This window comes from Camellia sinensis, chromosome 13 (assembly GCF_055761805.1).
Source record: "Camellia sinensis isolate YWXY chromosome 13, ASM5576180v1, whole genome shotgun sequence".
Classification (NCBI taxonomy): Eukaryota; Viridiplantae; Streptophyta; class Magnoliopsida; order Ericales; family Theaceae; genus Camellia; species Camellia sinensis.
Window position 1 is genome coordinate 12047582 of NC_138973.1, and position 25305 is coordinate 12072886.

General features: G+C 34.1%; 1 protein-coding gene and 1 pseudogene across 8 annotated transcripts; both read left to right on the top strand.

Annotated features, from left to right (window-relative positions):
• Nucleotides 1-244: 244 nt before the first annotated feature.
• LOC114258920 (UDP-glucosyltransferase 29 pseudogene) lies at nucleotides 245-1684 on the top strand (annotated as a pseudogene).
• A 2106-nt stretch (nucleotides 1685-3790) lies between these two features.
• On the top strand, nucleotides 3791-19206 carry LOC114301714 (DNA topoisomerase 1-like). 8 transcript variants are annotated; one of them, XM_082901461.1, is made up of 7 exons: nucleotides 3791-4207; nucleotides 5973-6087; nucleotides 6898-7585; nucleotides 8415-8685; nucleotides 17946-18026; nucleotides 18284-18374; nucleotides 18463-18510. In XM_082901461.1, the coding sequence occupies exons 3-5, from the start codon at nucleotides 7150-7152 to the stop codon at nucleotides 17983-17985; spliced, it is 747 nt and encodes a 248-aa protein (XP_082757587.1). In that variant the 5' UTR covers nucleotides 3791-4207; nucleotides 5973-6087; nucleotides 6898-7149; the 3' UTR covers nucleotides 17986-18026; nucleotides 18284-18374; nucleotides 18463-18510. The 8 variants fall into 8 exon arrangements, with proteins under 8 accessions (XP_082757587.1, XP_082757589.1, XP_082757586.1 ...); XM_082901463.1 differs by having other exon boundaries at nucleotides 7265-7585; XM_082901464.1 differs by having other exon boundaries at nucleotides 3796-4207; nucleotides 6024-6087; nucleotides 7265-7585.
• Nucleotides 19207-25305: the final 6099 nt, after the last annotated feature.

Genomic DNA, 25305 nt, shown 5'->3' on the forward strand with positions numbered 1-25305 from the left:
TAAATGAATTGATAAAATAAAAAGCAACATTAAAATATATGAAAAAAAAAAAGGCTAGCTAAACAAAGAGTGTACTTTTTTCTTTTTTCTTTTTTAAATGAAAAGTAGTTTTGAATTTTCTCTTAGTGACATGAATTTATCATCTCTATTATGCATCTCATGGGTCATTCCTCTCTATATATACAAGGGATATCACAGCACGAAGTTGCAGTGAGAGCCTGAGAGAGAGAGAGAGAGAGAGATCATGGAAGCAAAACAAAGCACCATCTCAATTTTTATGTTCCCATGGCTAGCACATGGTCACATCTCACCCTACTTAGAGCTAGCCAAAAAGCTCTCAACAAGAAACTTCAAGATCTACCTATGTTCCACCCCAGTCAACCTCACTTCCATCAAAAGAAAACTCTCTGAAAAGTACTCGAACTCAATCCAACTAATTGAACTCCATGTACCACCATTGCCTGACCTCCCTCCGCCGTACCACACTACCAAAGACCTCCCTCCCCACCTCATGCCCACCCTCAAAAAGGCCTTCGACTCCGCCGAACCCATCTTCTCTCTCCTCCTCAAAACCCACAAACCAGACCTCCTCATCTATGATTTTCTTCAACCTTGGGCTCCGGTGGTCGCCGCCGAGTATGGTATTCCGGCGGTGGACTTCATCACTAGCAGCGCCACCATGACCGCCTTCATGCACCACCTCTATAAAGACCCACTTATCACTTTTCCTTTTCCCTTGATTTATCTTCGTGATTATGACAAAGTAGAAGTATCCCATTTGCTCAACCCTTCGAAAAACCTCGACAAGGACAAGACTCGCTGTTTCGAGTGCCTTGATCGATCATCGGAGATTGTTCTGATCAAAACTTTTAAAGAAGTTGAAGGAAAGTACATTGATTATCTCTCTGGTTTGGTTGGGAAGAAGATTGTGCCTGTCCCTCTTGTCCAAGACTGTGTCGACGACAACGATGAGAGCGGGATTATTGGGTGGCTGAACAAGAAGGAGCGGCAGTCCACAGTGTTTGTTTGTTTTGGCACCGAGTATTTTCTATCGGAGGATGAGATTGAAGAGATAGCTTATGGGTTGGAGCTTTCTGGTGTTAATTTTGTATGGGTTGTGAGGTTTTCAATGGGAGCAAATACAAGTGTTGAGAAGGCAATGCCTAGAGGGTTCGTTGAGAGCGTAGGAGAGAGAGGCATGGTGGTGGAAGGCTGGGCTCCTCAAGTGAAGATTTTGCTGCACCCAAGCATTGGTGGTTTTGTGAGTCACTGTGGATGGAGCTCAGTGATGGAGGGAATGAAGTTTGGAAGTCCAATCATAGCCATACCAATGCATCTTGATCAGCCTGTAAATGCTAGGTTGGTGGAGGAGATAGGGGTTGGCATGGAGGCTGTGAGGGACAAGAATGGGATGCTTGATCGAAAAAATGTGGCTAAGGTGATTCAAAAAGTGGTGGTTGAAGATGGTGGGGAGGCGGTGAGGAGCAAAGCAATGGAGTTGAGTGAAACCCTAAGTATCAAAGGGGATGAGGATATAGATGGGGTGGTGGAGGAGTTGGTGAGGCTTTATAACCAGAAAAAGAGTAAAGAGTAATCTGTTGGTACTGTTAGAATTCAAGTTTAGATGTTTTTTTAGTTTTCAGTAAGTTATATTAGTTTTCATGGTTAGTATTTAGTTTTTAGGTCAAGAGGTCGCATAAAGGGCACGTCATATGCGATATAAGTTAGTGCTATTAATTTTTTTTCCCATCCCATATGTGATTAGGCTTTAACAAAGAAAAAGGTGTCAAGAATTGTCAATCTTATTTATCTTGCATGCCCAAATATTTAATAAAAATTTGATCTTTTGTTATTGATTTTGACTTTATTTCATTTTATTTTTGTTTATTGGTTTGGTAAACAGCCACTTCTGCCATAAGGGTTGTGAATTATATGTACACATGTATGTGAAATTTGGTAGATAAAGTAAATCAATATATCATGTACAAATTAATTTCCAACAACACAATTATTTTATTTTCACCCTCTCTTGTAATTCCATCAGCTTATTCTATAACAACTTGTTAAATTCTAGGAAAATTTTATAATGCACAACTTATCATATGTCCTAATTAAATCTTTATTTTAATTTTTTTGATTTTTTAATTTTTTAACTAAAATTGTTTTTTTTTTTTTTTCAAATACACCCCTTAGTCAAATATAGAGTATAAATGGATAATTGATTTGAATGGACGCTAGAGATGGCTAAGGGACAAGTTTGTCATTTTCCGTATTTACCTTGCATCTTCCCAGGTAGAGGACAAATAATATAATTTATTATCAAATAGTGATTTATAATTAATGAAAATCAAAAGATGTAAGATGAAAAAGAAATTAATGAAAACGAATAATAAGTATAATATTTTGTGTTTTAATTTTATCATTTAAAAAAAACTAAATGATATATATTATATAAATATATTTAATAAATATAAATGGGGTAAGAAAACCCAACATGGTCGAGTCGGGAAATGTAACGTTATGACCTTTTGTACTTTATTTTCATAAATTTTCTAATTATTTAATTTTTAACACAAAATTAATAGAAAGATGCTCAACGAGTTTGCTACTTTGTCTTTTGTTGTAGCCTTAATAATAGACGACGACGATACGGGGAAAAATGATTATTAAAAAGATAAAAATAAATTACACTTTCTACTTTAATATTTTAGGCTAAACTACAGTTGTTTTTTTTAATTTTTAAAAAAATATAGGTAATTTTATAATTTTAATATAATTATATTGGTTTTTTTATGGTTTTAATAATAATTAGGTTATTTTTTATCAATAATTTGTTAGTCGCATGAATAAAAAATAAAATATTGGTATATTTTCAATTAAAATTTATATTTATCTTTATTTATTTTAATGTATTTATCATGTTTTAGTTTCAGTCACTTTAATATCATTAAAAAATGTCAATATAATTATATAAAGAGCCGTGTTACCGACCCCCAGTGGGGCGACCCCCACTGACAACCCCCAGTGAGGTGTCGCCTCCCCATTGGCTGAAAAAAAAAATAATAATTTTTTTTTTTGCACCAATCACACGCGACCCCCAGTACCTCCACTGGGGGTCAGAGGCTTTTTCCTTATATAAAACATATAAGGGTAATTGTATTATTTTTCAAACCTCAAAGACTATATTAAAATTTATTTTGGTCTTTACTTTTTTTAATTTTAATCGTCAATCTCTTATACTTTTGTCCGTTCACAATATAACCCTTTTATTAATTTAATATTAAATTATTTAATAAAAATTGTCATATAACTCTCATATGATATCTTTTTCATAATAAAAACATAATTTATTTATTTTTCTTTTCTATTTCTCAATTATAACTCCATCATTTTTTCATAATCATTTTTTTCTACATTACTTACGGCTACTGCCCTTCATTATTATCGCCACCCACATCCCTTCACCACCTGCCTTGTATTATTTATCACTACATTTCTTTTGCCCAACAATTTTACTCTTTACTATTAACTAATGCCATCCATAGGTGGTGGAGAAATGACGAAACAGATTGAATAAAAAGTGATGTAGTTACAATATAAGAAAAAAGTTAAAGTTCATAGATATAACAAAATAAGAAATAAAAAGGAAATTGTATTTTTTACCTAAAAATACCTTATATTAGGGTCATATGACAATTTCTACTAACTAATTAACAAAATGACTAAAATAAAATTAGATAGGAAATGTAAGGGTATAAAGTGTAATTTACCGTATTGTGTTATCCATACTCCCCAAAATAGCTCCTTTGTTAGAGCTTCCGGATTCCAATTGTGAGAAGTGTGTGTGTGAGAGAGAGAGAGAGAGAGAGGACAGCATCGATAAGTCGAGAACAAAAAAACATACAGAGAGCAAAGAGTGATGGTGGGGGAGATGTCAAAAGGACTAGTGGCGACTCAGACACAGAACCCAGTAGCTTAATTACAAGCCAAGTTCAAGGAATTGGAGGCAGGGTTCAAAGCATGGTTGGCCATGCAGTCGTTGCCAATAGAGGCCGGCGTCGTCATCGCCACAAGCGCCGCCTATGGCGCCGCCATAGGTGCTTTCATGGGCAACCTCACCAACGACGTCTCTTCTTCTTTCCCCACTCCTCCTCCTAATGCTACCTCTATGAATCCCCAAGCCATGGCCTCTCTCCAGCAAGCCCAGGTTTTTTTTCCATCCTCACCCTTACCCTCCTAATTACTCATATATTACTTATTTTTCATGCATACCTATATATGTGTTTTTCTATTGCTGGCTTCACAAATTAGGTTTTGTGCCAAATTACGGTTTTTTTTTTTTTTTTTTTGGGAGGGGGGTTGGTTCACTGTTAATCTCAGATTATTTGGTTGAATTGGATGTGCATCCGTGTTTGTTGTTTTCTTATGGGATTAGGTGTCTGACTTTTTTTGGAATTTAATATTTTGTTGGACGAACTAGATAATAATAAATATTTAAAAACCTGTTTTACCCTTATAATTTAAAATTTATAAGTTAACAAGGCTAAAAACTTTTAATTTATAAGGCCATAATTTATTATTTATTATTCTTAATTAAATTAAATTTATAATTTATAATTTATATTTTTTATTTAATATATAATTTTAAATGAACAACACTAAAAAAATAATTTTATTTAATATATAATTTTAATTTTTTTAAAAATTTAATTTATAAGGTCATAATTTTTAATTTAATTAAATTTATAATTTATAATTTATATTTTTTATTTAATATATAATTATTAATTAACAACACTAAAAAAATAATTTATAAATGTTCAAAAGATTATTTTATTCTTTTTTAATTGTTTACTAAGTAATAACATGACGATAAAATAGACATTTCACACATTAGTCCCATATGATACTAATTCTATGGAAATAATCACACCCCCGCCCTAGGATTGTTTAGTCCCTCATATGAGGGATATGGAATCTAGCGGACTAAAATTGTACCAAACGATAGGCATCTCCCTCCATTGAATAAGCAATCCGAATAATAAATAACCCCCCCTAATCCCTTGAATCAAACACACCCTACAATGCTTGAAAACTTGAGTAAAAGCTTACTCAAAATTTTACTCATTTGAATAAAAATTTGAGTAAAAGCTTTATTTGGTGTAAACCACCCAGTGGACATATTCAGATTTAAGTAACAGATTCAGTAAAAGAAAAAAAAAATTAATAGATAATAACAGAGAAAAAAAAGTAACAAGATAATCAAAGCTGATACCCATCCTCACTAGGAGGATTAACAAGCCAAGGACAGCAAGTTCCCAAGTTTGACTTCCCGCCCCATGTAAAAGATTCAGTAATTGGAGAGTGGTAAATTTGAGAGCTACTAAATAGCCTTGAAAATTTTGATTAAACATTTGATTTGGGTAAAATTTTGAGTAAAACTCAATTTGGTATAAGTTTGGGACAATGGGTGGAGGGTGTTGTGAGTGATTTTTACCCAAATTTAAATTTGATATAGGTTTAAGTCAGGGATTGGAGATGCTAAGTGCTAGATTGATTTGCTGATTATATAATTTGGGGTCCTGTGCTTGTATCTGTTAAAATAGAGCAAACTTGGTTTTTGGTTGCTTGTTTTATGGGTCATGATAAGGATATTTCTATTTATCTGTTCATTTGTTGAAGAATCATTTAGGGCTTTGTTTGGTTTTATTTGGAATTGTATCTCATTTTGAATGTGGAATGGATGCTTCTATTAGTCGAATTGAGAACTTTTAGGTATTCTAATCTAAGCATACATACCCTGAATAAGTTGACATGTAGTGCAAACCTTTGGAAGTGGAATTAGGGCCTCTGGTTCTTATTCTAACATCTTGTTTCGGGCAACCCAAACTCAGTTTTTTGATGATGCAACTACTGTTTAATGTAAAAACTTACTTGTTGTGTAATTAACAAATAGTTTATTTTGTTTATAGGCCCTAGCAGGGGTCCTTTTGTACAAGCACGCAATTTTGCTGTCATGACAGGTGTCAATGCCAGTATATCACGTGTCATGAAAATAATAAGAGAGAAGGAGGATGTGCAGTCTAGGTAAGCTTATTTGAACCTTTTCTTTCCACCCTATTGTTTAGGATGTTTTTGGCTTATAGCTTATTCTTCAAAAGTTTTATGTAAAATAGTGGAAATAAAAATGATTGTAATCATCTATTTGCATATTGGTGGAAGATGTGGTTGGTTATTACTATTCATATTCAATGATTGATGCTAGGGAAAATGTTTTGATTTTCAAAAAGAATACATGAGAATACCAAAAAAATAAAAAATAAAAATAGATCTTTTTATAAAGAAGAATAATAGAAATTGTAATGGTCTGGTATCTAATATATGAATTTTCTTGCAAATAATAGATACTGAAGTGCACTGCCAAATTTGTTTAATCACATTATTGCAATATTTCATAAGATATGGGCATTAATCTACCTAAAAAATATTCATCCAAAAAAAATCAACCTAAAAAATAATTAACAATTATCGTATCCTTGATTGTCATAACATCATCAGTATTTGGCTCCTTAATATTTGGATATTAATCATTGGGATTATTGCATTGCAATTTTTTTTTTTTTTTTTTTTTTTTTTTTTTTTTTTTTTTTTTTTTTTTTTTTGTATTACATGATGAAGGACATCTATATTTGTTTTGGGCTTAAAGCTTATTCTTTATGTTTTTATAGTATGTGCCAACCATTTAAAAGGAGTGATTCTAACGTAAAATGGTAGTTAAAAGTAGTCATCTATCTGTATAATGGTGGAAGATGTGGTTACTACTATTGAAATTCATTTATTGATTGTAGGTAAAAAGTTGTCACAAAGCAACTCTAACCCTTTTTGTTTCCCTTGCAGATTCTTACTTGTAAATACAATATATAGCAGTGTCTCTTTCCTGTAACTGATTATCAACCTTGGTTTTAAATAATAGTATTCGATCAGTTCATATCAAATAGTATTGGTCAAAATATTGACATTGCAATTTCAAAATTTCGATTTATTTAGAACCCTACTACTAACCCATTCCTGAAAAAGAACAGGGCATTGGAATTTGGAACCATAACCCACTTTTCTCTACCCCAAAATGTTTATATAACATCACAATGGATGCTCTTGATGTTCTTTCTTGTCAAATCATTCCCAAATAACTCATTTGCCTCCACATTTACTGTCACTAACAATTGCCCACAAACAATCTGGCCTGGAGCACTTGTCGGTTTAGGGACACTGCAACTTTCGACAACAGGGTTCAAATTGGACTCTGGCCAAAGTGTCAAAATTTCAGCATTTCCAGGGTGGTCAGGTTGGATATGGGCAAGGACAGGGTGCAAATTTGATGAGTCAGGGATGGGTATGTGCCAAACAGTGGATTGGGGTGGGAGGCTGGAGTGTGATGGCGTTGGAGCCGCACCACCTGCGTCTCTCTTTGAGATCACGATGGGCAACGTTGCCAATGAGAAAGACTTCTATGATGTCAGCATTGTGGATGGTTATAATCTTCCTCATTGTTGCCCCACCGGATGTGTTTCAGACCTCAACACAGGTAATTAAAGATTTTTTATTTTTTATTTTTTCGTAAAAAAGTAGGATCTGGTGATTAGAGCGTGAAAACTCTTCCTGGGCATGACAATAGGAGCTCTTATATACTGGAAGTCGGACAAAAGTGGCCTAGATGGGCCTGAAAACATAGGATTTGCTGGGGATATATGCAAGTGCTCCCTAAATAGAGGCCAAGTCAAAGTCTGATCCCAATCCCATGGTTAGATTGGCCTAGATGAACCTGAAAACGTAGGATTGTTGGGGATATATGCAAGTGCTCCCTATATAGAGGCTAAGTCAAAGTCTAATCCCAATCCCATGGTTAGATTAATTATTCAATCTCCTTGGCACACTATGTTGACGGTGTGCTTGTCCAATAGTAAGGGTATAACTTTGCTTGACCACACACAAAAAATAAAAAAATAAAAAAATAAAAATGGGGGGGGGGGGGGGGCGGCAAATCACAAAACATTGTTTAGGCACAACTATGTAGTGTTATGAGAAGATTGAATAATTTCTGCTACCACAATTATAGTGGCATGGAGCAACGCCTCAGGCTTAATGGGCATGAATCTTATGCTTCAAACAACTATGTATAGACTTTCGACCTCCTTTCCTCCAAACCACCTGACCACCATCCTCAAATGTGTCACAAATTGTGAAACACTTAATTAGGATCGGTGGGACACAAAAATAGAGAAGAATAAAAAATATAAATTGTAAATCACACACATACTACAATGCAATATAGGGTTACATTTGCAGTCACTATGATTCATGGTTGTCTTGTTGATGATGCTCAAGTAGTACTGTTGTAAATAAAAACTTTGCAGGTTGCCCAAAAGAGCTTCAGGTGGTCGATGGGGACAATAGTGGAGTAGGAATGGTTGGATGCAGGAGTGCATGTGAGGCATTTGGGCTAGACCAATATTGTTGCAGTGGGGAGTTTGCTAACCCAACTACTTGCAGACCCTCTTCTTATTCCACCATGTTCAAGACTGCTTGTTCGAGAGCTTATAACTATGCATTTGATGATGGTACCAGCACTTTCACTTGCAAGGCTTCCGATTATACCATCATCTTTTGCCCTAATCTTGCTTTTGGGTACGTAAATCTTCAGGTTTTTTTAAAAAATGTTTGAAATTTGAACCTATCTTATAAATTTAAACTTGGTAGGGTGCACTACAATGAATTTGATCCACTAATAATATTATAATAACCACATTTATGCATTATCATATGATATGTTTGTACTGTGTGGGTGAAAGACAGTGGCATGTCTCGTTAAACCAATGTAATAGTAAATATAATTTGATACATAAATACTATCGTCATAACATTATTTTTGATCCACACATTTCAAATTCTAAATGATTATTTTTTTTTTTTTGGAGTTAATTACTACTTCAAAAGTTATAATCAACCATTACACTTTCTAAATTTTTTTTCCTTCCTAGTAGGGCAAAATTTATCTTGGCATGAATGCAGGAAGAAGAGATCAAATAGTGTAATACCAATACCTACTCCACTAATGGTCCAATTTCAACACACTATTAATAGAGAGATCTCAGACATGGTTTCTTCCTCAAACATTCTTTGGCCCATTCCATTAATGTCAATAATCATTATAATATTTGTTCTTACAAAAATAATGTTATATAAACAGAATTTGTATATAAAAATTTCATTTAGTATGATATATCACATTTATATTTATACTCATTTATAAGTTTAAATGTCTATCATGATTCGTAATTATAAGAATACTATTATCACATTATTCTGGTCTTAAATTTTATTTGTATATCATTTTTCTCAATTAAAACACGTATTTTCTTAGTGCATTGTTCCAAGATTCTTTTCTTCAATGCAGTAACCAAAAAATATATATATATTGAATTTTTAATTTTGTTTCCAACAATAAGAATCTCACTCTCTTAACAATTGAGGATTATAGAGTAACATTAAAAACCCGTAAAACATCTATGCTAGATTTACTTATGTGATAAACGTGAATCTTATTATTTTTTAAATAGATTAATAAATGATATGCATCAGTGTAGTTGGTCAATCAATATGGTGGGTGTTTGGAAAATTGTTATTTTAGTAGGTTATTTTAGTTTTTGGTTATTTTGGTAGGCTAAATTTTGTATTTGGGAAGATCATTGAATTTTTTTATGGTTAGATGTGATATTTGTGAGAGAAAAAATAAAATGATTATGGATTTGATGTGACATTTTACCTTATTAACTATTTTAAGCTATTTTATCTTTTTCTAAGTTCTAGCCCAAAAAAAAAAAAAAAAAAAAAAAAAAAAAAAAAAAAAACTAACTTGCCAAACACCCCATGGTCATTCCCTTCTGACATACTTTTTATGGGCAATTTTCCCCCTTTTAGGCCTAAAGGAGGAGATAGGGGATTGGGTTTTTGATCTTGGGCCTAAACTTCGGGCCTATTCCAGTCACCCCAACCTTATGATTTTTACTGTCCTGTAGCTCCAGATACCTTAACAAATTTGTTGACGTAGTTCATTGGCTATTTAATAATTTAACATTTTTTTTTTTTTTTGATAAATTTAGCTCCACTTTTTGACTTTTTTTTTGGGGTACTATTCATTGAAAGAATAGATAGTAAAAGATTTTTTTTAATAAAATAGTCATAATAGAAGTTTGTAATAGAAGTCTAATGGATGGTGTATTTAAAGAGATAGCTATATAAAAAATATAAGAAAAAATTTTAATTATAATTTAACAAAAAATTTGTTGAGTCTTATTTTTTGTATAAAGGATGCCAATTATCCAACCAATCTTATGCCTAATCAAAGGCAGACCCAAGTCTCTTATAGCTTAGAAATCTTCTTGACATAGTCCAAGAATCAACCTTTTTTTTTACTTCTTGGCCAAAGGTGTCCGAGCATAGTTGCTTTGTTCCAGTTCACTCTTTAATGCTACGTTTGGTTAAGAGATTTAGGGAGGGATTTGAAAAGGAAAAGAAAAAATATGTGTAAAATTAGGTATATTTTATTTACATTTCACTTAATTTTTTCCTTTCCCTTTTCAAATCTCTCCTCAAATTTTCTAACCAAACACAACATTAAAGTTTTAAACTCCAAAACCCATTCCATTTTTGGAGCAAATACATTCCCACTGCACATTCCACCCTTCCTTGTTGCAACAAATGAGGATACCATGGAAACTTATTGGAATCTATTAAAAGCCTTTAACAATTTTTTTAAAAGAAGGCAGTTGATTATTATAACTATTCTCATTTTATTTAATTTGTTATAACAGATTAGTTAATACAATAATTATTTTAATAATAAGATAGACTCTTTAAATAGTTTGTTCGGATGAATTGGTAAAATAGAGAGTAATGTAAAAATATATGAAATAAAAAAAAAATGACTAGATAAACAAAGTGTACTTTTTTTCTTTTCTTTTTTTTAAAAATATTTTAGCTAGTTAAAAATAAAAAGTGGTTTTGAAGTTTCTCCTAGCTCAATTTGTAGGAAGTGGATTTGAATAAAATTTCAAAATCCACTCAGCGTAGCACCTTTGAAACATATTTCCACAGCTCGTGACTATTGAAGGAATGACTTTCGATAATTTTATCAAACATAAAAATAAAAAATAAAAAAGTTTTCAAAAGAATTTTTATACTTGGGAAGGATTTTGAAAAGTGGCTCCAAACAAAACCTATAGATTTTCAAGCCATAATTGGTATCTTATTAAAAAGGCATAGTAGAAATTCCTAGGAAAATTACTCTTTTTTTTAAGTGTTAATAATTACATCAGAAGATGGGAATGTGAACTGTTATTTACGGAAAAAATATGGAATTTGAAAGGCAACCGTGACAAATCTTACCAAAAATAGACACAGATCTTTTGTCTCCATTTTCAAACACACTCCAATTCACGATTAAAAATTAATTAGTTGTGCCAATTCTTCATTAAAAATTAGTTACTTCTGACATATCGTGTGACATGATCCCACTCCAATATTAAGCATTAAAGATCCGATTATTACCGTGGGAAATTTTTAAGCTTCGAATTCTGTTAAAGATTCACAATGGTAGAAATGATTTCATTCATTTTTGGGAATTTTGTGCTTGTTTTTATTCATGTTCCTTTATTTTTTTCATAACTTTAGGGGGGGAAATTAAGTTAAGTTCACATCAAACATAAAAAATTCATAATTGCCGCCATGATTTTTTTTTAACTTAATGATTTTGTGCATGCTCTTTTAATTTTCTCCCTTACAGATATATATAAATGAATTTTTTATTTAATACACAAAAATATGGGTTCCACTAAACATTTGTGTCTAATAGAAAAAATCATATGAAAAATCTGTTTTTTCTTTTATTTTAGGGTTTAGGGTTTGTACAATCATTCCAAAAATAATATTAAAGAATATAGAGACCCGATTATTCCTATGAGAATTTTTGGAGCTTAAAATTCCATTTGGAAGGAAAAATAAGAAGCATGGTGTATTGATAAAGAAAGGTTAAATATACATACTAACATTCCATTTTTCTTTTTAACCCAATAAAATCCATGAGTTGATTTTCTCCTTGCTTGTAGGGGGACTCACTACAAGAAAAAACACATTTGGCGACTAAATTTTTAGTCGCCAAAAGTCGGTTTTTAAGTTTTCCCGACTAAATTTTTTAGTTGCCGGTTTGGTCGCCGGAAGACGGTCGGGAAAAGTATTGGTGACTAAAAAACTTTTAGTCGCCAAAAGCTCATTCGTGAAAAAAAAAAAATTACACTCACTAGCTTCTCATCTGCTCTTGTAGAGATTCAAACCATCAATCTCTCACACCATAAATCTTATGCAACACACTCTTTCCACTACGCCTCTATAACACCATATGATTATATATGGAACGAATATTATTTATATAGTACATAGACCCGTATTAATATAAATATATATATATAAAGATAATTATTTTTTATTGAACATAATTTATGTAAAAATAAATTATTTACTAGAAAAAAAAGAGAGACCACTTTTGGCGACTAAATATAATTTTAGTCACCAATTCTATACTTTTGGCTACTAATTATTTTTTAGTCGTTAAAAAATTTAAATCCCACGCTAAAATTACCACTTTTGGCGACTAAACTTCTTTTTAGTCATCAAAAAGCTTCACTTTTGGCTACTAAATTATTTTTAATCGCCAAAAAGCCTTACTTTTGGCTACCAAAATTTTTTTAGTCGGTAAAAGCCTCACTTTTGGCTACCAAACATCTTTTTAGTCGCTCAATGCCTCACTTTTGGCTACTAAATTTGTTTTAGTAGCCAAAAAGCCTTACTTTTGGCTACTAAAATTTTTTTAGTCTGTAAAAGCCATATATCGGCGACCAAACAGATTTTTAGTCGCCAAAACCTATACTTTTGGCTACTAAATTTTTTAGTCGCCAAAAACTTTACTTTTGACTACTAATACTTTTTTTGTCGCCAAAACCTATACTTTCAGCGACCAAAGGTGCTTTTTTAATCGCTACAGAGGCTTTTTCTTGTAGTGACTATCAATGAAAAAACGGAAATCAAACTTAACAAATTAAGCCAATTTTAATTACCATTTATTGTCTTGTTGATCTTTTCCATGGTTACTTGATTATTGTTCCTTAAACGTAGAAAGTTTCAAAAAAATTGCTATGTCTTTTTGTCCCAAAATAGCTACAACCTTTAAATAATGTAGGAATCTCAATATATGAAAATCTTCAAACATAATTGAAGAGTTTTCAGTGTTCAAAGACAAGAAATACAAAGATTTGAAAATCAAAGGATTTGAGAACAGAAGATCTCAGGTGGAGCTTATGGGTTGGAGCTACAACCTTTAAGCCATGTTGATATAGCTTATGGGTTGGAGCTTTCAGCTTTCTGGTATTCCAAGGCTATCGGTGGTGACCACCGGGCTCCAACATGCATTATCAACATGAATATATTATGGGTTGGAGCTTTCAGCTTTCTGGTATTCCAAGGCTATTGGCGGCAACCACCGGAGCCCAAGGCTAAAGAAAATCATAGATGAGGAGGTATGGTTTGTGAGTTTTGAGGAGGAGAGAGAAGTTGGGGTCGACGAAGTCGAAGGCCTTTTTGAGGGTGGGCATGAGGTGGGGAGGAAGGTCTTTGGTGGTGTGGTACGGCGGAGGGAGGTCAGGCAATGGTGGTACATGGAGTTCAATTAGTTGGATTGAGTTTGAGTACTTTTCAGAGAGTTTTCTTTTGATGGAAGTGAGGTTGACTGGGGTGGAACATAGGTAGATCTTGAAGTTTCTTGTTGAGAGCTTTTTGGCCAGCTCTAAGTAGGGTGAGATGTGGCCATGTGCTAGCCATAGGAACATAAAAATTGAGATGGTGCTTTGTTTTGCTTCCATGATCTCTCTCTCTCTCTCTCTCTCCCTCAAGGCTCTTACTGCAACTTTGTGTTGTGATATCCCTTGTATATATAGAGAGGAATGACCCGTGAGATGTATAATAGAGATGATAAATTCATGTCACAGATATGAGTGCCTAGTTTGGTTTGTTTTTGAGAAATAAATTTTGAATTTTTTTTTGAAAATTTTATTTGGTTTAGTGATTTTGGAAATTGTTTTTCCAAAATCATTTTCTATCTCCTACACATCAATCAATCACTTTTTTCTCTCTGTTCTCGCCTTTTCAATCATTTTTTCTCTCTCGCATACATCTATTCAACTACAACAAAATATCAAATCATTCCAAACTCCTATACTCCAAAACTATTTCCAAAATATACAACCAAACAAATCAAAAAAATTTCTAAACTCTTTCCCAATTTTTTTTTTTTTTTTTTTTGAAAATTTATCTCTTAAAATCAAACCAAACACACCCGAGATCTTCTGTTCTCAAATCCTTTGATTTTCAAATCTTTGTATTTTCTTGTCTTTGAACACTGAAAACTCTTCAATTATGTTTGAAGATTTTCATATATTGAGATTCCTACATTATTTAAAGGTTGTAGCTATTTTGGGACAAAAAGACAAGCAATTTTTTTGAAACTTTTTACGTTTAAGGAACAATAATCAAGTAACCATGGAAAAGATCAACAAGACAATAAATGGTAATTAAAATTGGCTTAATTTGTTGAGTTTGATTTCTGTTTTTTCATTGATAGTCACTACAAGAAAAAGCCTTTGTAGCGATTAAAAAAGCACCTTTGGTTGCTGAAAGTATAGGTTTTGGCGACTAAAAAAGTATTAGTAGCCAAAAGTAAAGATTTTTGGCGACTAAAAAAATTTAGTAGCCAAAAGTATAGGTTTTGGCGACAAAATCTGTTTAGTGGCCGATATAAGGCTTTTACCGACCAAAAAAAATTTAGTAGCCAAAAGTAAGGCTTTTTGGCTACTAAAAAAAATTTAGTAGCCAAAAATGAGGCATTGGGCAACTAAAAAGATGTTTGGTCACCAAAAGTGAGGCTTTTACCGACTGAAAAAATTTTGGTAACCAAAAGTAAGGCTTTTTGGCGATTAAAAATAATTTAGTAGGGCTATGAAGTATTAGCGACAGCACTGTGTACCGTCGCAAAAAATATTTTTTTTGAGACGGGTGAAATTTACCGTCGCAAATAGTGGACATTTCTGACGGAAATGCTCTGTCGCAAAAAAAAAGCCCTTAATAAAACGACGTCGTTTTATAAATGGATTTGATCATTTGTGACGGTTTTGCCACGCCGTCGCAAATAGTCTAAAATTTCATCTCCCTCCTTCAGCCGAAATGGCGCTCGATCAAATTCCCTAAAATCCCCAAAATCCCTAACACCATTCTCCCTCAAAACCCCCCAAATCCCTAAATCCCCAAAATCCCTAAATCCCCAGAGATGAGTTCGATGAAGATCTCTCTTCGTCTCTCGACGAGCAATGACGGTGACGGCTAGCGGTGTTCGAGTTCACCGACGATCACAGCGACGACGGCGAGTGTTCACCAACGATATCTCTCTCGATGAGCGACGACGGTTAGCGGTGGTGCGGCGACGGTGTATTACGATCTCTCTCTCTCTGAGCTCAATCAGTACGTATGCTCTCTCTCTCTCTTTCGGAAGCCCACAGTAATTTATTTTGGTCACTCATCTTGTATAGAGATCAAGTGCGTTTCTCTCATTGCTATGATTCAAAACTGTAATATCTGATTACTCCATTTTTTGTTCTATATAAGTAATATCTGATTTTGATGTCTACTCTTTTTTTGGTCACTATGTTTAGCCGTGTGGGGTTCTTATTGGAGTCGATGATGTTGAAGTTGGTGGTTGGGAATTTTTTTTTTTTTCAATAATGCCTCATCTGGAGACATTTGGAGGCAAGGATGAGCTAGGGAATATTTGGGTTAGGATTTGTATGATTATCTCACACTGATGTTGGTGAACTGTTGGATTTAGAGACTGGAAAGTAAGAGATATGCCATTAGAAAAATGGAGTGGACAATTGATTTTAGATAATATATTTTGTTATTTTAATGATACTTTGGTGGTCAATGGATCATATGTATGCAAGCAAAATGATCAATGATCTTAATTCTGTGAGATTAGTGATGTCGAAATTCCATTAGGCACTCAGTTATATGTTTTGCAATAAAGGCAACTTATGGGCAGATGCTTCACTGATTGCAAATATTTGTGTATGTGTTTATAGTTTATATGGATAACTCTGCCCCTGCACTTGTTTCAAACTGTTACATCCAGGATTAAGCTGACTTGGGCTTTTAATCGTATTGGCATATCTTGTGGGATTCTTATAATCGTATAGTTGAATAGGCTAATGCTGCTCTCCATCTGCTATATGGTAAAATGGTTCATCTACACTTCGACTAGCACTATCAGAGTGAAACCTAAAAACTTGGCAATATGTAGATATTTAATCTTTTTAGCATTTTTCAGTTTGGTACTGATCTTTCCACTTTGGTAATTGCTAATCTCTAGTGTAGCTAACTAGTTGATTCAAGCTTCTGGTGTATATGTAGCTTCAGTTGATATGAAACTTATTTTCATTTTATATCAAAGTTGTTCAATTATAATGCATTAAGTTGTGTGCGCTTGAGTGTGTGACACCAAGAAAAAATTGCCAGCATTCCTATTAAATAATAAATGTTTCAATTAGGATCTCAAAAACAATAAATGTTGGAAATATGCTGTGGATTATTTTGATAACCTTGAGTGTCCTCCACTGCAATTAATATACATTGATGTCCTACAGTCGCCTCATCTTTGATTAATGTTGTGGTCTTCAAATTTTCATAGTCAGTTTGTGAAATGAATGATACATTTCAGTTAATATATGGAAATATATTTCTGTGATTCTAATATCTGAAGTTATTGATGTGACACGGTTGCAACTTAGTTGTACAAAGAGATAACAAAAGATTCCTTTTCCTTGATATACTTACATTGGAATGTCCAGGTGAGCCTCAGGTAAAAATGGTTCCTTCTAAACCTTAACCCACTTTTTTTTATCTGTCCAAACTCTGGTAGACTTAATTACGTGATTACTTGACTATTTGGAAAATTAACTCACGTGAAGAATCAGTGGGCATTACAAAGTAACCATCTTAGCTCAAGATGTGTATTTCAAACAATGTTTCAGGCTCCAACACCACAGTGTCTACCTTTGTGTTTTTCTGTTAGACAATTAGCAAATTCTGCTTTGTGTTTTCAGCTATGGATTGTTGGGACAAATAGAGGCATCCAATTTCACATAGTTTATATGAGAAATCATGGATGTTGAAGGTACTTTACATAAAATTTTACCTACACATCTGATGAATGCCATTTCTATTTGTGTTAGACAATGTAGTAGTAACTTCCCGTCCCTTAGCTAAAACTATAATTCGTTGTTTGATTGTAGGACTACATACAAGGCATCAGAGCAGCTTATACTAAAGATTTTTCCAGTAAGGATATCACAAGGCGGCAAATAGCAGTTGCCACCTATCTTATTGATAAACTAGCTCTCTGGGCAGGCAATGAGAAGGTATGGTATATATAACTGTTTTCATCATGTTTATGTTTATCTTTTACTCTCTTGTTCGTGGAACATCCTCTTTCTTTTTCCTCCCAATGTAGAAGCATAGTTGAGAATCTGACAACAGGTAATTGGTTAAGACTCTGTTGGATGGGGTGGACAACCTTCTCTGTGGAGGAAACATAGTGATGCGGATCATCTTACAGATGCTAATAGTGTTTTATTTACTTTATATAGATTCATGCTTTAATGTATAAACACATGTATTATGTATATATGATGAGTCCACTGCGATCTTGCTCAGAAAGTAAATAGAAACATAACAAAAAAAATGAAACAAGTTTTGGAGCCTTTATTCATATAATTGTTTCGATCTTGCAGGATGATGATGAAGCTGATACCGTTTGTTGCTGCACATTGAAAGTAGAAAATGTAGAACCAATGCCTCCAAATATTCTGAAGGTATAATGGCGTTTATGTCTCAGATAACAAGGTTTTAAACCTTAACTTACAATTGGATTTGGTTATAATAATATTTGTGAGTTTGGTGGGTTATTATATTGAGATTTTGAAGTTTAAATGACTAAAAAGGGGACTGCATGATATGAAACTGGAATCAGTTTCTGGAATATTTTGAACCTATTAGAAATATGTAACAATACAAAGGTTTTTCGTCGACTGCAATTAATAACAAATCAATATCTTTTCTGGTTTTTTAGTTTGACTTCCTTGGTAAAGATTCAATTAGATACCAAAATGAGGTTGAAGTTGAACTTCCTGTGTTAAAGGCAATTCAGCAGTTCTAAACTGGTTAGTGGATGCGTGGCCTTTTGTATCAAAATATCTCTTTCTGCATTTCATGATAAAGACATGCTCACATGACCTTATTTTTCTACAGGAAAAAGTGGCGGCGATGATCTTTTTGACAAGCTGGATACCAATAAACTGAATGCTCATCTGAAGGAACTCATGCCTGGTCTCACAGAAAAGGTTTTCCGTACATATAATGCATCTATAACTTTGGATGAGATGGTAAGAGGCAAGCTGGGATTTTTCACACCTTGAAGTTAGTATTTTTCCTGTGAATATGAATTTACTATGTTAACCAAACTTTTGGTACACATGGGAGTGTTTGTGTTGGTGATTGGATTGTCTGACCATCAACTTTTGGTACACATGGGAATATGGGACCCGGCCAAATAGTTGTACTGGTGCTTATTTGAAAGGTGGTACTAGGGTGAAGTAATAAAAAATCAATAAATATGGGCTATCTAACAAAACATATTGGAAATAAGATTTTGAAATATAACAAATAGTTGTTGTCATTTGACATTATTGAAAGTAGAAATGGTTTTTAACAAATAATTGCTGTCATTTGACAGTAATGAACTTGATATGCATTGGCAAGATAACTCAACTCAACTTACGAAACTTTAATCCCAATTATTTGACCTGCAGTAGGACACGGTGGTAATATGACGTCATGGTTAAACCAATTTACATTTTTGTTGATTATATTTCATGATGATAAAGGCTATATATGGTTTGTAGATATAGTAGTTTGAAACATGGAGTAGTCTATGCAATGAATAACATAACTTAAGCAGTTGTAGTGAGCACGTGATTTATTATTTTTTATTTATTTATAAAAAACCATGTTTATCTTTGCGATTTAAAAAGATAATGTTTTATCTTTGCGATTTAAAAAAATTTTGGCATTTGTTTTTCTGTTGGCATTAGCAAGAAAGGGTATTAATTCAAACATTTTTTTGTTTGAATTAATACCAAACAAACACACCACCACCAGAAGATCAGGTATAAAATGTATCTTTACATTCTAAGCTAAAATGTATCTTTGCATTCTTTGCATTTTAAGCTAAGAGACTTGTGGGAGAAGACAGGACTCAAATCGGGTTCCCGGATTGGGAGTTAGAGTTGGATTTCACTTTAGGCAAACTAATTCCTTAAAAAACTTGAATTCGAGGTGTTGACGCCCCAAAATCACCAAACGGGGTCGGATTGGCACGAAACTTGGCACACACGACCGTCTAGGCACAAGAGACTTGTGGGAGAAGACGTGGCTCAAATCGACTGGACAAAAAGCCTTGAGACTAAAGAAATGTGGAAAAGGTTGAATACCAAGCCCTTGGGGCTTGTTTCAGGCCATAAAGAGATTTGTGAAGCTTACAAACAAGATGAGGAGAAGAGGCATCAATGAAGCCTTGAGGCTAGTACATATAGACTTCCTCCTCAAGAACACCATGGAGAACAGCATTTAAGATATCAAGTTGCTTAATGGGCCATTGGAAATTAAAAGCTAAGGTTAAAATAACTCTAACAGTTGGCTGTTTGGCCACAGGACTAAATGTCTCATGAAAATCAATGCCCTCAGTTTAAAGAAAACCCTTAGCAACCAAACAAGCCTTACATCTAGCAATAGTGCCATCTGAATTCTTCTTGATTCTGTCCACCCATTTGGAACCAATAATAGATTTACCAGGTGGTAATGGCACAAGAGACCAAGTAGCCTATCTTTGTAAGGCTTGAAACTCATCCAGCATGGCAGCTTGCCATTGTGGAGAAGGAGCTGCTTCTGTGTAAGAAGATGGTTCAAAATCAATGGATGCTAAGAAACAAGTGGAGACTGGCTTGGTCTTTGATCTAGTAAGCATAGGATGATTATTTTGTGAAGATAAACTGAGAAGCAAATCTATAGAAATAGAGGAAATAGGGATAGGAGAAGAAAAAAATTGGAAAAATGGAGACAGGTGCTGTAGAAAGAAAAGGAACAGGTGCTACAACAGAGACAGATATAGGAACTGCAAAAGGATGTGTTGTAGGTACTGCAGAAGTAATAGTTGTAGGAACTGCAAAAGTGGCAGTTGTAGGTATTGCGAAGGTAGGCACTGTAGGGACTGTAGTAGGTACTGCAGAAGTTGTAGTTGTAGGACTAGTTGGAGGCCAGAAGAAAATGTGAAGTTGAAGTAAAGTAGGAGCTGAAACAATGGCACAAAGTGAAGAGTCCTGAAAAGGAAAAGTGGTTTCATCAAAGAGAACATGTCTAAAAACATAAATTTGACCAATGGACACATCAAGACATCTATAGCCCTTTGTAGCAGGCTGATAGCCAAGAAAAACACAAGAAATTGATCTTTGTTGAAGTTTATGAGTGGTATAGTGTCGAAGCTAAGGGTAGCACCTATAGCCAAAAACCTTCAAAAATTTATAATTAGGAGATTGTTTAAACAATACTTCAAAAGGAGTGAGATTGTCAAGCTTGGATGTAGGATGTCGGTTAATGAGAAAGACAGGAGTGGCAAGAGCATCAAACCAAAATTGGATGGGAAGAAATGACTGATACATGAGAGTGATAGTGGTTTTAATCAAGTGCCTATGCTTTCTCTCAGCTACTCCATTTTAAGCAGGGGTATGCGGACAAGTGAGCTAATGTTCAATACCCTTAGTTGTAAGAAAATTCTGAAATTTAGAAGCCAAATATTCTCCCCCATTATCACTTCTCAAAATTTTAAGTTTGGTGTGAAACTGTGTTTCCACAAAAGACTTAAAGTCAACAAACATGGAGAAAACTTCACCCTGTATGACAGAGGAAATAACCATGTAAATTTGCTAAAGTCATCAATGAAAAGAACATAGTATTTATAGTTTGATACTAAAGCAGCAAATGGTCCCCATACATCAGAATGGATAAGAGCTAAAGGTTGATTTATAGATGAATTTGAAAGACTAAATGGCAACCTATGACTCTTAGACACACAACAATGTGTGCACAATTTATTTAAGGTAACAACAGTAGCCATAGTAGGTAAATGATGCTGAGAAACAAGAAAATGCAACTTCTTGGATGAAGGATGTCCAAATCTAGAATGCCAAAGAGAATCACGATGAGTAGGAGCAATAGTGGAACAATGAAGACAGACAGGTGTAGCAGGCAATGAAAAAGTAGCTGCTGGTATATGATAAAGACCATTAGAATGACATCCTTTATATAGAACCTTCTTGGTAACCTTGTCCTGTATTACAAAGGAATCAACATCAAAAGTAATGGTGCACTTGTTGTCAGCAATAAATTGGTGAACAGACAAAAGATTGGAAGAGATAGATGGAACATGTAACAAATTGTCAAGTGTGAAAGGCATAGTTGGGGTAGGAAGAATGCCATTACCAGTATGATAAATAGGCAAGGTGGAACCATCTCCCACAGTGACTTGATCAGAACCATGATAAGGTTGGTAAGTACTCAAATTGTTAAGATCATTAGTAAAATGAGTTGTAGCAACAGAATCTAAGAACCAAGTAGAACTATCTGAAGCAATAGTAGGGGAATAATGAACAGAACTGGTGGATGAGGATGCAACATAAGCCCTGGGATGAGATCTAGATACAGAAGAAGAAGAAGTTGAAGGTGCTTGAAAAGTTACATCTAGTCTATGCCAACATTCCAAAGCTGAATGATTAGGTTTTCCACAGATTTGACATAACAAAGATCCAACAGAAGACTGACATGGAGACTGAGAAGATCCAACAGAGGACTGATGTGGAGACTGATATTGATAAGATATTCTGCCTCCACCTTTGTTCTGAGAAAATTTGTTGCCAGTGCCATTATTATGTCCATTATTTCGACCTCTATATGAACCATGGCCTCTATATCCCCCTCTTTAAGATCCTCTGAAACCTCTATAATTCCCTCAGGTAGCAGCATAAGCAAAAGGAATATCAATGCTTGTGTTTGCTTAAGAGAGGTTTCAACATGAATGGATTCTGAGTACAGTAGAGCAGATAAAGCAGCAATAGAGATAGGATCAGATCTAGCTCGAATAGTAGTTTTGAAAGCATTATATTCATCAGGTAAACCATTTAAGGTGAGCAAAACCAAATCCTCATCTTCAATTGGTGAACCAGCCAAACTCAACTGATCAGACACAACCTTGATTTGATTCAAATTGTCTTCCATAGTAAGATTTTTCTTTGTAATATGATTGAGTTTGTTCTTCAACTGATGTATATGAGATCGAGAAAGAGATGTAAATCGAATAGCTAGTGTATTCCATACCTCTGAACTTGTACCATAGTGCAAAACAGAAGTAAAGATAGATAATGAAAGTGTAGTAGTAATATAACTCAACAAATGTGCATCAATGGTGATCCAATGATTATATGCAGGATTTGGAGTAGGATTACCATTCACATCATTAATTGTGGAAGAAGGACAGAATTCGGAACCATCAAGAAAGCCTACAAGCTTTGTAGCTCTTAGTATATTCTGAAATTGACTCTTCCAAATGATATAATTCGTGGAATCAAGCTTGGTTGGAACAAATGAGTTCAGATTGGAAATAAGAAGATTGAGATTGGGAGGTAACACAGAAATATTTGAAGGACCTGTAGAAGATGTTGGATCTGCCATTAGTACAGCAGCAGCTTCTTGCAGGTTTGCCACCATTATTGTATCTTGTTGAAGATACAATGCTCGGAGGAGCTTGTTAGGCTCTGATACCATAAAAGGATCTGAAGAAGATCATCTTTTTATTCAATGAATCAATCAATACAACTGTGTCTCTTTTATACAATCACTATAACTGCCTAACTCAATACATCAACTAATTAACTATGGTTATGTTTACATAACTGCCTAACGGAATCATCTAACTATCACAAGTGGATTGTAACCGCCTCAACTTCATACACGTGCTCATCCCTTGAGTATTAGCAACAGATGGCTTAACTAACTCCTTGAGCTATAGCTGAGGCTTAATCTGCAACTGGTGTAACTCTTGTGACTCTATTGGCTTAAGTTGTAGCTTATCAAAGAACTCTAGCCTAGCTTAGCAGCTAAAAAATATTAAAAAAAACAAAAGATATGCAAGTCATATATATATGTATTTGCAAAAGATATACTTCATGAATAAGATTGTCAAAATTATATATATCATCATAGCAATAAGAGTATCAAAATTATGTCAGCAGTGGACAAGGTAAAGCAAAGAAATATAAATAGAACAGAAAATATAGAATTAAAAGAGCAAATTGAATTGATTTTAGCTTACCTGTTCCTCTCCTTTTGCTTTTGTTGTCTCTTCCCATCACTTTCACCACCACCATTGAGAGGAACAAGGCTTCCCACCCACATCTTCTCTTGACACAATTCGTGTCTGCCACGAATCATAACTTTCTTGACCGTCTTCCGTTATGGGTCATACCAAAGAAGCCCTTATGTGTCGTGTTCCAATAGTTTTTCCCCACCATTTACCTCATATTCGAGGAAGGCCTAACCACACCTGGTTGTGTAATTGAAACTAACTTAGGTCCAAGATTCCTTCACTCCACAATCTTTCATCACCCATAAGTGAACACCAACTATGAAATAGTAGCAAAACACTGATAGGCATCCCTCCAAGCCCGGAACAGTCATATAAAAATTCATATCTGAATATGGGGTTGTAGCAAATCCATATTCCTCACCACCAAGATCAAAACCAACAATGAATGGACCTGGTCACGATAACCCAATGCAAAGCACCACTGGCTAGTACTAGTACACCACCTTCTTGATTCAAATTAGGATATAATTAGGGAACTTGTCAGCCCTGTGTCATGAATTCGATTTCAAACTATAAACCGTAACTTCATAATCAAAATTAATCATCATCACTAGCAGCACTATTTTATATACCTAGCTAGGTTTTGGTACTCAATAGACGCCTAAGGCAATTTTCATGGATTTTCAAGCAGATGGGTTCCACAAAACAACGGTGTCAAACGCATTGGGACAAAAGAACACCATACCTGCATACATCGCACTGGGTGGTGATCAAACTGTACAGTCTCTACAACGCCATCAAACGAAATCAAAATCGACCGAATAGAAGTAGTTGTTGTAGTCTCTCATATTGGTCTTGGTTTCGATAGATAATTTCAGATACAACCTAGTGAAATCTCAACTGTCGATTAGGGCACCCCCAATGCGCAGACAAGGATCTGAATCGAAGCAATCAAAAGAGTATGTGGCGGAAAAGTATAAGATTGGATGAATTAAGGTTCGGATTACGAATTAGCGAAGCAGAGAATGTAGATTTGGGTTCCTTGCCGTTTATACAAGCATGTTTATGCGTTTGACAAGTTTTGTTTCGTGCTACTCAAGGCGTTTTTATTGTTGTTATTATTATTATTTAGAAAATTAATGGAAAGTCCATTCTAAATATTATTTGTTTGAGAAGCGGGTTGATTTTTTGGTCTTTTGATTTTTTGATTTTTTTAGCCTGAGGTTAAAAAGTCTCGTTTGGGAAGGATTTTTGGCTTTTTTGACTTTTGTGAGAAAAAGAATGTAATGATTATGAGTTAAATGTGATATTTTGCCTTATTAGGCTAAAAAGCCTATTTTGTTTTTTTGTAACTAAAATAGCCCGAATCCTTCTTCCCAAATGAAGGTTTTAGATCCAAGTAAAAATTTTATTTGGTGATAAAGATATGTCAAAAAAATTTGCCAATCTTGGAAAAGTTGTCGAAAAAGTTTCCCATAATGGCGGTGGCGGCTAGCAACAATAGGTGGTGGTGGTAAGATAGAGAAATTTGTAATATTCAACAAATAAAATGTTGAATAAGTACCCTGTGTTATATTTTAACAAATAGTTAGGCGTCTTTTGGGTAATGTCAAAAGTCAATTTATTGATTTATTTGAATCTGGTGGTATTACATGCATCAATTAGTGTATTAACTAGTG